At 40.7% G+C, this 12,765-nt stretch overlaps 1 protein-coding gene across 3 annotated transcripts in view; it reads right to left on the bottom strand.

Moving 5' to 3' along the window:
* The window catches only part of EML5 (EMAP like 5), a 327,745-nt gene that overhangs the window by 164,417 nt on the left and 150,563 nt on the right, over window positions 1–12,765 (bottom strand). For all 3 annotated transcript variants that reach the window (XM_039537037.1, XM_039537038.1, XM_039537039.1), the window contains exons 14-16: window positions 9,654–9,821; window positions 4,908–5,014; window positions 4,392–4,510 (exon numbers count right to left, since the gene is read on the bottom strand). In XM_039537037.1, the coding sequence (XP_039392971.1) occupies window positions 4,392–4,510; window positions 4,908–5,014; window positions 9,654–9,821 (394 nt within the window). The remainder of the gene's footprint in view (window positions 1–4,391; window positions 4,511–4,907; window positions 5,015–9,653; window positions 9,822–12,765) is intronic.

Here is a 12,765-nt window from a genome sequence, read left to right as displayed (position 1 = left end):
AGAGTGAGGCTACCTGCCTCATTGTAAAGTGACTATTTCAGCAGGAGAGGCACATTCAGAAAATATGTAAAGCTCTTTTGTAAAGCAGACTTAAATATACAACTCAGAGCAACATATTGATTTATGTTTTAAGCATCCATTGCTCTCAAATACTTGTGAAAAACAAACACTTATATAATTTCATGAACAATTTTACATCTTCTGTAGATCCAACAAGGAGAGGTTATTTAACAGCAGTCACTATAGTTCTTGGAGAATACTGACTCTACATGTTCATGCTGTGGAGATGTGCTGTCAGCACTGCCCAGCTGTGGAAACTTCTGTGCCCATTGAACAATGCATGAACAACCCATAGCAGACCCTTATCTCCCTGACTCCAGGGCTTGCTCCTCACTTTACCTTCTGTTTAAAGATAGAAGATAGCAGATAAAAAACAACATTATTTGGTCCCCCCAAGTTACTGAAGCTACCATAAAAGGCCCAGGAATGTATGAAAAAGGATGTATTGGAAAAAAATTATAGCTACAAGATATATATATAAAACGTAAGCTATTAATAAAAAGTGTCTGTAGTGGCTTGGAGTGGTCCCTCCCTGTCAGCGTCAGAGGGAGACCACTTCAACTCGCTAGGCCACTTAGCAGCTGAGAGCTGATCAACAGGGGATTAGCAAAGTAAGTCAGTAAAGAGTCTAGGGCGCTGGCTCCTCATGACAGGACAATTGGCAGCCTTTAGCCCAGCCCCCTGGCTGGGGCAGACAACCACCACAATCAGGCTCAGGCCCTCTGGGCCAGGCAGAGCAATAACAGTCTGGCTGGCGCAGACAGCAAGCAGGTCAGGCTCCACCTTCTAAGCAGCGCAGAGCAATAGTACACAGTCAGGCTCAAACCCTCTCAGAGGGCTGAGAAAAAGAAATCTATGGCTCAGCTCCTTGGCTGGGCAGACAGCAAACAACTGCAGGCCATTCGGCCTATGGTGGGTGGGCTGCCAACCCAGGGTAGGGTTGGCAGCAGTGGAGTAGGAGGACCTGGGCTCACCCTAGGGCCCAGGGCCCTAACAGTGGCGGGAAATCCCGCCACTGGGTCAGCAGGGATCCTGCCAAAACACACTGACCATGGTTTCAGCAACACAACCAGACTAATGTCTGGTTTCCCTGGGCTACTTCCTACTCATACTTGTTTTTAGGGCTTAATCACTCATGGGACCTCAGGCTCCTTGGGATACTCTGCCACCGGCAGTTCCAGCAGCTCCTCAGGGTATTTGCCTGGCAGCAGCTCTTCCTGGTATTACTTCAGAAGTAAGGGTTGATAGAGCTCAGTCACTGGTTCAGGGGCCAGCAACAAGGCAGCAACATCTGACTCCTTCCCTGGCTCTCCCTCAACTGAGCTGGAGGCTCTGCCTCTTATACTTGTTCAGCCTGGCTCTGCCCACCCCGGGGTAGGGAGTCCTCCCTGTCAGAGTCAGAGGGAGGCCGCTCTGCCTCGCTACAGTGTCCTAGTGCAAAACAGTTTAGAGATGGTTGGAAATTTGAACCAGGATTTGGTGAATCAGACTCAGTAATGGAACAATCCTACCCAGAGCACAGTCTCCTTCTATTTGTCAGACTCTGATATAAACAACTCCAATGAATGGTTTACAGTTGATGAATGATAACATGGTCCAAAAGTGACTAGATGAAACCAAAGGAATCAAGCAGGAGGATCAGCAAAATGAAACTCCAGAACCCAGTGACCTAGAGAAGGATGAGTTGGATCTGGATTCTGAGAGACTCCTTGGGACCACTAAAGAAAAGCAGCCATACAGACTGGAGTATAGGTACAATATGTACCATAAACAAAGCACCACAAAATAAATGAACAGCTGCACTCTAAATTAGCTGAAGTTTCCAAATCGTCTTCAAGTAATGCTTTAAGTATAACATACATAAATGAGGCTATATGGAGGTGACAATGGTATGGGTTGTGGTGACAATCACTTGCAAAAGAAAAAAATAACCTCCTCATAAAATGGATATTTACAAAAATTGATTGCTTTTATCTTGGCATCTAGAACAAGCTGAAGAGCCAACGTGATCCTAAATTTGTGAATACCAGGTTTCAAGTTACATATTGATACTCAAACATGGGCAATATCAATAAATGTCTTGTCCAAAGGTTAACAACAAACAATTGAATAAGACTGGTCCCAAAACCAATCCCTGAGGAATTCCACTAGTAACCTCTCTCCAGTCTGATACCTCACCTTTCAGCACAACCCACTGCCCTTTCCATGTTAGCTAGTTCCTTATCCACCTTACAATTCTAGTACCAATCCCCATCTTCTCTAATTTAACAAATAATTTCCTTTGTGGTACTGTGTCATATTCTTGACTGAAGTCCAACTATATTAGACCTACTGCATTTCCCTTATCTAAGAAATCAGTTATTTTTTCAAGAATGGAAATCAGGTAGTCTGGCATAATCTACCTTTGGTATATCCATGTTACATTACATCCCCTTTACCATTCATTTAATTATTCTTTCCTGAATAATTTGTTCTAAAGCCTTGCATACTACTGAGATAAGATAACCAGAATTGTAATTTTCCGGATCACTTCTTTTCCCTTTCTTAAATATAGATATCACATTAGTTATTCTCCAGTCAAATGGTACTACTCGTAAATAAAGAATTATTAAACATCCTTGCTACCAAACTAGCAAACCCATGTGCCAGTGCTTTCTGTATTCCATGATGAAAGTTATCCAATTCCCCTGATTTGAGCACATTAAGGTCTAAATTTTCCTTCCACCTTAGATGTGGTGATTTTCATTTCTAGCACTCATTTCCTTCAGCCGTATTGCCTTCATGCGCATGTTCCATGCTAGCATCTTTATTGATAACTGAGGTCAAGTATTCATTTAGTTTTGGGGCTATACCTAGATTATCTTTAAACTCCTTCACATCCACACAGCATAGCAGCCCAACCACAACCTGCATTATTCTCTTTTTATTTATATAACTAAAAAAACCTTAATATTTATTTTAACTTCCTTGGCAAGAGCTAATTCAGTTTGACTTGTAGTAAATTTCACTGACATTTTCTAACCTCCACAATGTAGCTTTCTTTGCTGATTAACCCCTTTTTCCATTTCCTGTAGGGTCTCTGTTTACTTTTAATAACCTTTTTGACGTGGTTATTCATGTAACTTGGTTCACAACTTTCCTTACAAGTTTTTTCCTTTGCTGGGGATGCCAATATCAGATAATTTTTGAATAACTGATTTGAAGAAATGTCATGCCTCCTACACATTTGAGTCCTTGAGCTGTTCAGTCCAGTTGATTTCTTTGATTAATTCCGTTAATTTCCCAAAGTCTGCTTTTTTTTAAATAATTTCAGAAACCAACCCTAGACGAAATCTCTAAAAGGTGTTTAGTGGCATTTAGAATGGAGAGCATTAGTGTCTCATTTGACAAATTTGCACTGTACCATCATGACCTTCGTAATATGCATTTATCAAACCTCACAAAGCAGATTTCCATTCTGCCACAGAGTCATCGTTTGGTAGGAAGTGCAATATTAGTTGGTTTCCATATACTTCCATAAAATTTTACAAAGTTTTGTTTAATACAGGGAGGAAGTTATATTTCTGCCTATTATTCTAATGTAATAACTATAATATTTTTCTTAATTCCCTCCACTTCCTTTCTCTTAATAGAAATACTTTCAGTTATGAAAAGTAATGGGGAAAATTACTATTAATCCTGAAAAAATACTCAGATATAGCCCAGGTACAAGACTTCAATGAGTTTTAACAATTTGGGAAGTATGAAGCATTATTCAGTTACTGAGTTTATTAGATGCAAAAAAGATGTGAAACTGGGTATGAAGTTTCTTAAAGGGCCAATTTTGAATTAAATTCCTAAATTAATAGATTTACTTGTAAACTCTTCAAAAATTAGTTCTTTATTCAAAGAGTATGTGCTGAATTTTGGGGAAGACATGCTGTATTTTTCTTAGATAACATGCTTTAAGTAGAAAACTCAACTCAGTCTTAACTATAAAGTCACTGGTAAAGCCAGAGAAAGAGAGATTCATTCCCAGATGCAAAAAAATATGATTAGGTGACATTCAAGTCTTATATTTAGAAAGCACTATAAAATAATGACACCAACTGAGTTACCAGTAGGAATTTCATGCTGTAATCTAGCTGGGCAGCAAAACCACTGCTGTATATAAATTTAGTTTAAAGACTTGCGTGGCTGTAAAAAGTGTCTAAAATGCAGCATCTGATCTTAATAATTTTCACTTGGTTCATCACATATTTAAATCTTACATTTCTATATTTGTTGCCACAAATTTATAACAGAAAATGAATCTGTCCAGTCGCTTTTAGAGAAAACTCAATTTTTCATACCCATGGACAAAGTGTAATCTTATACTGTTCCCTGGAGCTCTCTCTCTTCTTTTAGAAGCTGCACTTTTTCGTTTTTCTTTGCATTGCTCTTTAAGCTGAGGTAGATCTTCTTTGTAAACCTTTATGAAAGAGTACACATACATATAAACAGATATGTTTTCAGGAAGAACAAGTATCTAAGAAATAAACCTATAGATCAGCTCAGAATGGCACATTGACATACTGCAGACATTTGCAATGACTGTAGCCAACTGGGCATACAATTTGTTTTTAAATTACAAACAATACAGCATGATATGAAGTGTTGTGAATACATCTAGCCACTGAGCTTTCTGTTGTCTTTGAATGTCAGCTACTGGCAATGGGCCAAATCCTAACATCCTTGCTCAATTTCTATTCAGTCCTTACTCAGGTAAAACTCCCATTGACTTCAGTGCTTTTGTTGAGAAAGGACCAAGTAAACCCTTGGGAAATATTTCAGGATTTGGCCCTGTGCCATTAAAACTCAAGTCTTACCTGTCGACGGTATGTGATCTGAGTCTCTTGTTCAATTTCAGAGTCTAGCTCTGGAACATCAGATTGATCTGAATCTGATTCATCACTGTTAGAATCAACCAGACTTTCTGTGATCAAGAAAACCAAAACGTAGACAGAAATAATTAATTAAAATAGTATATGGTTCAGAAAAATACTGCAAGACTTCTAGCTTATGCCTGACTGCTGATATTTACTACAACATGAGCTACTAAACCATGATAAGATCATCTGAACTTATCATCAATTCTCTTAATACAACAGTACTTTCAAATTTGGACTGCTTGCTTTTTTATTCCTTTTTGATAGCTAGGCTTCACGTATTAAACTCACTTCACAGGCAGTGTGGTCCAGTGGACAGGGCACTTGACTGGAAGACCTGGATTCCATTCTTGGCTCTGTGAATGACCTGCTAAGTGAACCTGGGCAAGATGTGTCTGTACCTTAGCTTCCCCTACTGATGACCTCTTGTGGTCCCTTCCAGCCCACATTTCTCTGATTCTATAATATGTATGCACAAAAGCAGTTTTTTGTAGATACAAGTTTATTCACCTTTGAATATTGGACCCAGTGCATCATATTTACTTTTGGGAGCAAATTCCAGAGGCATGGGTCCTCCACTGGTCTTGTTACCAGATATGTAAAGTTTAAATTCTGGAGCCAACATTGAGAATGACCCAACAGATATTAACTTCAGTGGTGGTTCAGAAGCAGAAAGCCCCTTTCATATAAATGGATCTTAGATCATTGAGAGATCATAACAAAGAAAGTGAATTACACTCAAATGTAGATATATACATACTACAGATCTTGGTGAACTGGTGATACGTGCCTGAGATTCTGAAACACATTGATGAAGACTAATGTTACATTTGCAACTGTTCATGTCATTAGATCCTTCCCCATATTATTAGATTCACTTCTATCTTACTGCAAATGAGCACTAATCAATTCACTCACATGCATTCTCATTTCCATGAGGTATCATAAAAGCACAAAGATCTCAGTATCAGAGTGTCACAGGTGGGGGCTGCCCCATATTGCCGCCTGCGGGGTCAAATGTAGTATTGCAGGTGTCCCTTTCCTCAGTCCACAAGTTAGGGCCACATGGTTAGAACAGAGCGGCCAGTGCCATAAGCTTGGAGTTAAATAATAGCAAATTCAGAATCTGTCTGCACCTTTAAATAAACAAATGAAACCTCAAAGGCAAGCATTTAGTTGCAGTGCTAGAAGGCAAGAACCTGACCTGGCACTGGGGTTCTGGGCTAGCACTGAAAATCTCATCTGTTCCAGTCTCACCAAGTTCTGACCATGAGTATTAGCAAACAAGCCTACTTAACTGGCCTGCTGGCTCTTGATTGGTCAGTGTCCCCTCTTAGCCCTGCAAACCTCTGGAGGAGTGTGCCTTGTTGATAGCCTAGCCTGAGCAAGGAGGTATTCAGCGTGATAACTCCTGCAGAGGGACAGGGAAGGCCTGACAGACTCCATCAGATGGAGTTTGATCAAATGCACATTTAAGTCATCTGATTATTGGTGGCACTGCCAGAAAAGCATATCATTTGTCTTTCCTATCTGCTGTACGTACATACTGAATAGGATGGGTAATTAATTGCAACCTTGTAGGGGCCCCAGTTGTGAGAATGTGAGGAAAAAAGAGGAAATATTCACCACTCCTTTTTTGGATTTCTCTGAGAAAGTAAACAATCAATAGAATCTAAAATTGCCATTAAAGCTAACAAACCCAGCATGAATATTTTATTTCTGCCCACTGACAGAAAGAGTGGATCAGTCAGAAAATACTGCCTCCATACTAAAGCCATTCTCAAAATCACACTGCTAGGCACAGGGATCAAAGATACGTATGTGAGAAGGATGCATCTAGAGTTGCTCAAAAAGCACATTTTCAGCCACAGAAAGCAAGGGACTATCAAGTAGCTTAAACTGAGCTCTCCTAGCATATCAAAATCTCCTTACTAAATGTAATCATGCAGAATGGCATACATTTTGTGCATAGTTTTAATTAATAGTTTTATTGTATAAGCATTATTTGACAAGGTAGAATGATTTAAATCAAGGCAATTTAAATAATGGATTTTAATTGAGATCTGCTGATGAAAAGTGCTATGTAAGAGAGCAATATTATTATTTAAATCTCCTGACTAAAAAAAAATAGTTAAATCAGTTGTGCATAGCCTCAATCTAATTTGAAAATTTGTGCTATTGCAATTTCAGATTAAAATTGAATGAACTAATATTAAATACTGTTTTTTAAAAACTGATTTATTTCAGTGTCACTATTACTAAGGTATTTTATTTGAATTGGACAAATTTCTAGAGGAAAAAACAATATACTACAATTGCTTTTCCATGATACCCTTTCAAATAGCAACTTTTTCCTACCCACAATTACCTTTTAGTCTTAAGCATAAAGGCCTACATTTTCAAATGTGAGTGCTGATTTTGGGTACTTCAACTTGTAGGCTCCTGTCTTGAGACACCTTAAAGAAGCCTAATTTTCATAATCACTGAGCACTTACCCTTTGAAATTCAGGCAATCTGTGAAGGTCTCAAGTTGAGCACCCAGAAAGTGAGTTGCCCCAAATCAGTAGTAACTTTTGAAAATTTAAAACAAAAACTCTTTAAAATTAAGATACTCTTATATTGACTTTAATGGGACGACTCATGTATGTAATGATAAGCATGGGCATAAATATTTATTAGAAGATTGACAGGTCTATGAGCGGTTGGGAGAGAGAGAGAGAGACAGAAAAGATTGTCCTCTGTATGTGCCCTGAGCAACAAGAAGTGGGAATGAGATCAACTAGATCTAAAACTTTACTGAATATTCTCAGAAAATAATGTTACTAAACAATTACGAAATTCTAATTAAAAGAGTAAGTATAAAACATCCACTTTTTCAGCATACCACTACAAAATAAGAATGTATTAAAACAAGGCAATTTAAATAAAAGCCTGATTTAATTAAAAGAATGATTTTTTGGAAATTCATTATTTGTATCAAGATTATACACTATATACAATATCATATTATATCTGTTTGCAAAATAATTAAACAAACATGCTTTTGGGACAAAAAAGTTCTCATCTCAAGACTACAACTCAATTCTCGATGTGTTCCATTTAGTCTAATTTATAATATATAAAGAAACCCCTTGTAAAACTGTTAAATAAAAGTCATTGATATAGTGCATTGATGTTGACATAGATAAATAAAGCTCCAGTCCCGCAAGGATTTAGGTGCATGTTTTACTTTACGGACTGTGAGTAAAGTTAAGCACATGTATCTTCGCAGGATTGAGGCCTAAATCTGATCTTTAACACTAATTAGGCAAGTTAGAGATGGGATACTTGAAGGGCCCACAGCTTGCTTCTGCTCTAAACTGAAAGTCTTGATTGAGAAATCTCAAACATACGGGTTAATGCTTTAGAATTTAAATAATTAAATCGATGCATGTTAAATCTTATGTCACTGATTACATACTCAATGAAAGCATATTATTACACATTTCCTCAAGTAACTAAAATAATTCATTTGCAAATATGGTGGCCAACTTTCTAATTTGTGAAAACCCGACACTGAGCATTGGAATCTCCCCCACTTCCTGTTCGGCCTTTTCCCCAGAGGCCCTGCCCCTTGCTCCACCTCTTCCTCTTGAAGCCCCAGCCCCTGCTTCTCTTCCTCACCCCCACTGTCACTCGCTGCTCTCTCCACTGCCCTCCCCTTGCCAGCGAAGCAGGGCTCAAGGGGTGACTGGGGCAGGACACCGGTAAGAGAGCCGAGCTCCAGGGGGTGACCAGGGCAGGGCGCGGAACAGAGAGCTGGGCTCTGCGGGGTGGAGAGGTGAGCGGGGCAAGCCAGGTAAGGGAGAGCCGTGTTCTGGGAGTGGAGAGGTGAGTGGGGTAAGACAGGGGAGGGAGAGCCACGCTCTGGGGGGGAGGGATGAATGGGGCAGGGCAGGGACAGAAGAGCTATGCTCCGGGGGTGGAGAGGTGAGTGGGGCAGGGTGGGGAAGGAAGAGCCATGCTCTGGGGGTGGAGAGGTGAGTGGGGCAGGTCAGATAAGGGAGAGCTGCGCTCTGGGGGTGGGAGGGTAACTGGGACTGCGCAGGGAAGGGAGAGCCACACTCTGGGGGTGGAGAAATGAGTGGGGCAGGACAGGGCAGGGAGAGCCGCGCTCGGCGCAGGATGGGGGAGCCACTAGTACCTCTCTCTGTTGGAGCCATTCCAGAGTGCTCCCCTGCTCCTCCAGATTCCAACAGCAGCTGCTGCTTTTTCTCACCTCCTGGTGGTGGAGACCAGTTACTTCAGGTAACCGGGGCTTTTAGTGTCCAGTCAGCAGTGTTGACCTGACACTGCCAGGCTCCCTTTTCAACTGGACTTTCCGGTCAAAAAAACGGACACCTTGCAACTCTATTACAATACTGGTATGTTTATAGTGGTGATGCTTAAAACTCTTCAATATTGTCTTTGCGCTTACAGGACATGAAGAAAGCGATGAGCATATTTGCCAAATCTCTCTATACTTATAATAGGAAGTTATCAACAAATATTGGGGTTATGTTATTAGCTACCTCAGGCAACTTCAAAATTTTAAGGATGATCAATGCATAAGGTTAGATAATTCTGAATATGTATAAATTATTTTGATACTTGTATTAACCTTTTTCACCTTTTTTTTAAACATAAAAGAATGTTATGCGCTCTCACCTTGGGGTGCTATGTGAATAGCATCCTTCAGCTTCCGTTCAGGAATGAATTTCCACTGGAAGACAGAATGATCAGCTCCACCAATAGAAACAACCCACTGATGATCATGTGACCATCTGACATTTGTCACATGAGCTGAATGCCCAAGATATTTTTTAAACTTTGCTCCTAGAACAAGGGGGGAGGGGGAAGAAGGGGAAGAAAGCATTTTCAGTGTATTCAGAATAAATCTTTCAAAAGCACAATGATTAAAAAACAGGGAACATTTCTATACAATGTGTGAAAAAATAACCATTAAGCTTTAAATAAAAAATAATTCTGCTCACTAGATGCCACCAATCTGGATAACTAGAATTCCATTTGCTCTGCTTTGTAACAGGAAGATGGCTCAATAAAGAGTCACAAAATTATTATACCATTCCCAGCCTCTAATCTGCCTGCATATCAAATAGTAAAATTTTACTTTCATGCATCAGTTAATAACAGATGAAAATGCAGAGGCAGAAAGGAAGGGGACACATGCTAGGCTTTCATGAAGTTTACTACATTAGAATCACTTTGTTCACCTTGTACAAGATCCCACTGCTTACTTTCCCTGCTATCACAGGGTGGCATTTTAATTTTTATTTACACATATTTAATTGGGGTCCCCTCACTGGGCTATCTGAGAGCTTAGAGTGCCAGCTCTCACTTTTCCCAGTGAAGAGCTTTGAGTGTTAAGCAATTCTTGCCAGGCATACTCATCACTACTATTACATCTGCTTAGCTCTGTTACCAAATCCTGCATAACAAACTCAAAATTCAGATATATGTCAAAAAGAAATTGGCTTCACAGAACTCATTGCAGGCATTCTCGTTATTTCAATTCAGCAAGTTCATTTTCTGTTTAATTAGTCACGCTCAAAACTGCTTAAAAGAAGAAGAAAGCTGGTTTCTTTTAGATTTTCTGAAAATTCTTCTTAGGATGGGTTTTTGGATTATCTCACTTAGCAACTAGCAAAAGCCTTAAGGCATTCAAAAGAAAAAAAAACCAAACCAAAATCTGAAGAACTACTTAAACTGTGTTTGCAAAAGGGAATAAGACAAAATAGCATTAGATATTCAAGCCATTGTTGAGTGGCACAAACTGATGGTAAAATTCTATTTCTATAATAGCACAAAGGTTATATGAACTTGCCTAACGTTTGTCCTCAAGCCCATTAGGTGGGTCACATTGTTATAGCCAGGGCTATCCTGAGGGGGGCCCAGGACCCAGGGCGGAAGTGACAAATCTATCACTTCCGGGATCAACCACGCTGGCCAATCACACTGGCCTGCAGGGCCCCTCAAAGCGCAGGGCCAGAGCGGTTGCCCCACTTCGCTGTACCCAAGGGACGACTCTGGTTATAGCTTGAATTAAAAAACATCAGAGACCATGTGACCCTTAAAGAACTAGTTGATTGTAAAGTAAGTGCAGATTTACATGAGGATTCTGAGGATGTATCTAGGGCTCTAGGATCAGTTATCTGTTTCTCAAGTATCCCTAGATCATTAAGATGTATTTCATAGATAAATTAAAGGACTCAAATCATCCTACAGTATCTAAAAAATTCAAAAGTAGTAAAAAAAATTTGATTCCTTTTGATACAGATTTCTTACATGATCTAACCATAGCTAAGGCTACGATTATGTCACCAAGGTCATGGAATCTGTGACTTCCATAGACCTCCATGACATTTTCTGCCCTGGGACTGGAGCTCCCAGCCAGCCCTGCTCTCGCAGCTCCCAGCCCCTGCCCTGGTGCAGGGACTCCTCACAGCTGCCCAGCCAGTGCGGGTAACTGGGCAAGTTCCCACAGCTGCCCAGATGTGGCGGGCAACGAGGGGACTTGCCGCAGCTGCCCAGCCACAGCCAGCAGCTGGGGAACCCTGAAGTTCCCAGCTGTCCAGATGTGATGGGACCCCACAGCAGCCCAGCCCCTGCCCAGGCAGGGGGACCCCAGAGCTCCCACGCACCGCAGCGGTGGGGGACGTGGGAGCCCCCAGCAGCAGTGGGTGGTGAACCCTCCTACCCCTTTTGTCAGGGATATTTTAAGTGAAAGTCAGGGACAGGTCACGGGCTTCTATGAAGTTTTGTTTATTTCCTGTGACCTGTCCATGACTTTTACTAAAAATATCCATGACAAAAACTTAGCCTTAACCATAGGACAGTATTTCTCTGCTCTTTCAAAAGCTAGGATTCAGTCTAGTCCTTAGGCTAATCTTAAATATTATGAAGACTCTACCTCCTCAAATGCTTAAGTGCATTGCAGGGGCTGTGTCATATGATCATGGTATCACAGGTTTTAAGATACAACAAATCTTTGAGACTTAGAGCACTTTTCTTGCTCAACCTGGATGGTTTCTGGAATAGAGCTTTTTGAATAACTGTGAAGCAACAACAACTCTTTTTTGTTAAACATCTGCCTTTGCAAAGACTTCCCTCTCACACTACAATACACACACACTCCTCATTTTGGGGACTTCAGTTGAGAGTATGAGGTAGCTTGCTCTGGGCTTCAGCTTCAGAAATTTCATCTGAGATTTTCCCTTACCCTTAGTAGCAGGGCTGAGCAAGAAGTAGAGCCAACCAAGAAAAGGTTTTCCACTCCCATTAAAATGTTTGAGATTTCAATTTATTTCCCATTCCTGACCAGGACAAAGCTGAGACTTTAGAAGTTTTTTGTTGAAAAACCCAGCCACCCACGAATAGTCAATGACCTACTGGTTAGAGTACGCACCAGGGATGTGAGAGACCCATGTTCAAGTGTCTGTTTTCCCTGATTCAGACCAGGGACTGCAACCTGTCTCTCCCACATCCTAGTTGAGTGCCCTAACTGGGAAAAATAGATAAATCATCTTTGACTTCTGGCTCAAATCCCTTAGAGTGGGGTAAGGGCTGGAAGAGGGAGGGAGCATTCTGAGGGAGACCACAGTTACAGTGCCTGGAGACATGTTCCCTGCATGTCTCCCTAATGAGAAAATCAGCTACTTGATCACCTTCTGTAGGAGTACTGGAAGCAGGGCCGGCTCCAGGGTTTTTGCCGCCCCAAGAACCACAAAAAAAAAAAAAGCTATTTGCGGAAGCTCTACCG

Source organism: Mauremys reevesii, linkage group 4, assembly GCF_016161935.1.
Source record: "Mauremys reevesii isolate NIE-2019 linkage group 4, ASM1616193v1, whole genome shotgun sequence".
NCBI lineage: Eukaryota > Metazoa > Chordata > Testudines > Geoemydidae > Mauremys > Mauremys reevesii.
The sequence above is the reverse complement of the archived record's forward strand: the minus strand, read 5'-3'. Positions and strand labels throughout refer to the sequence as shown.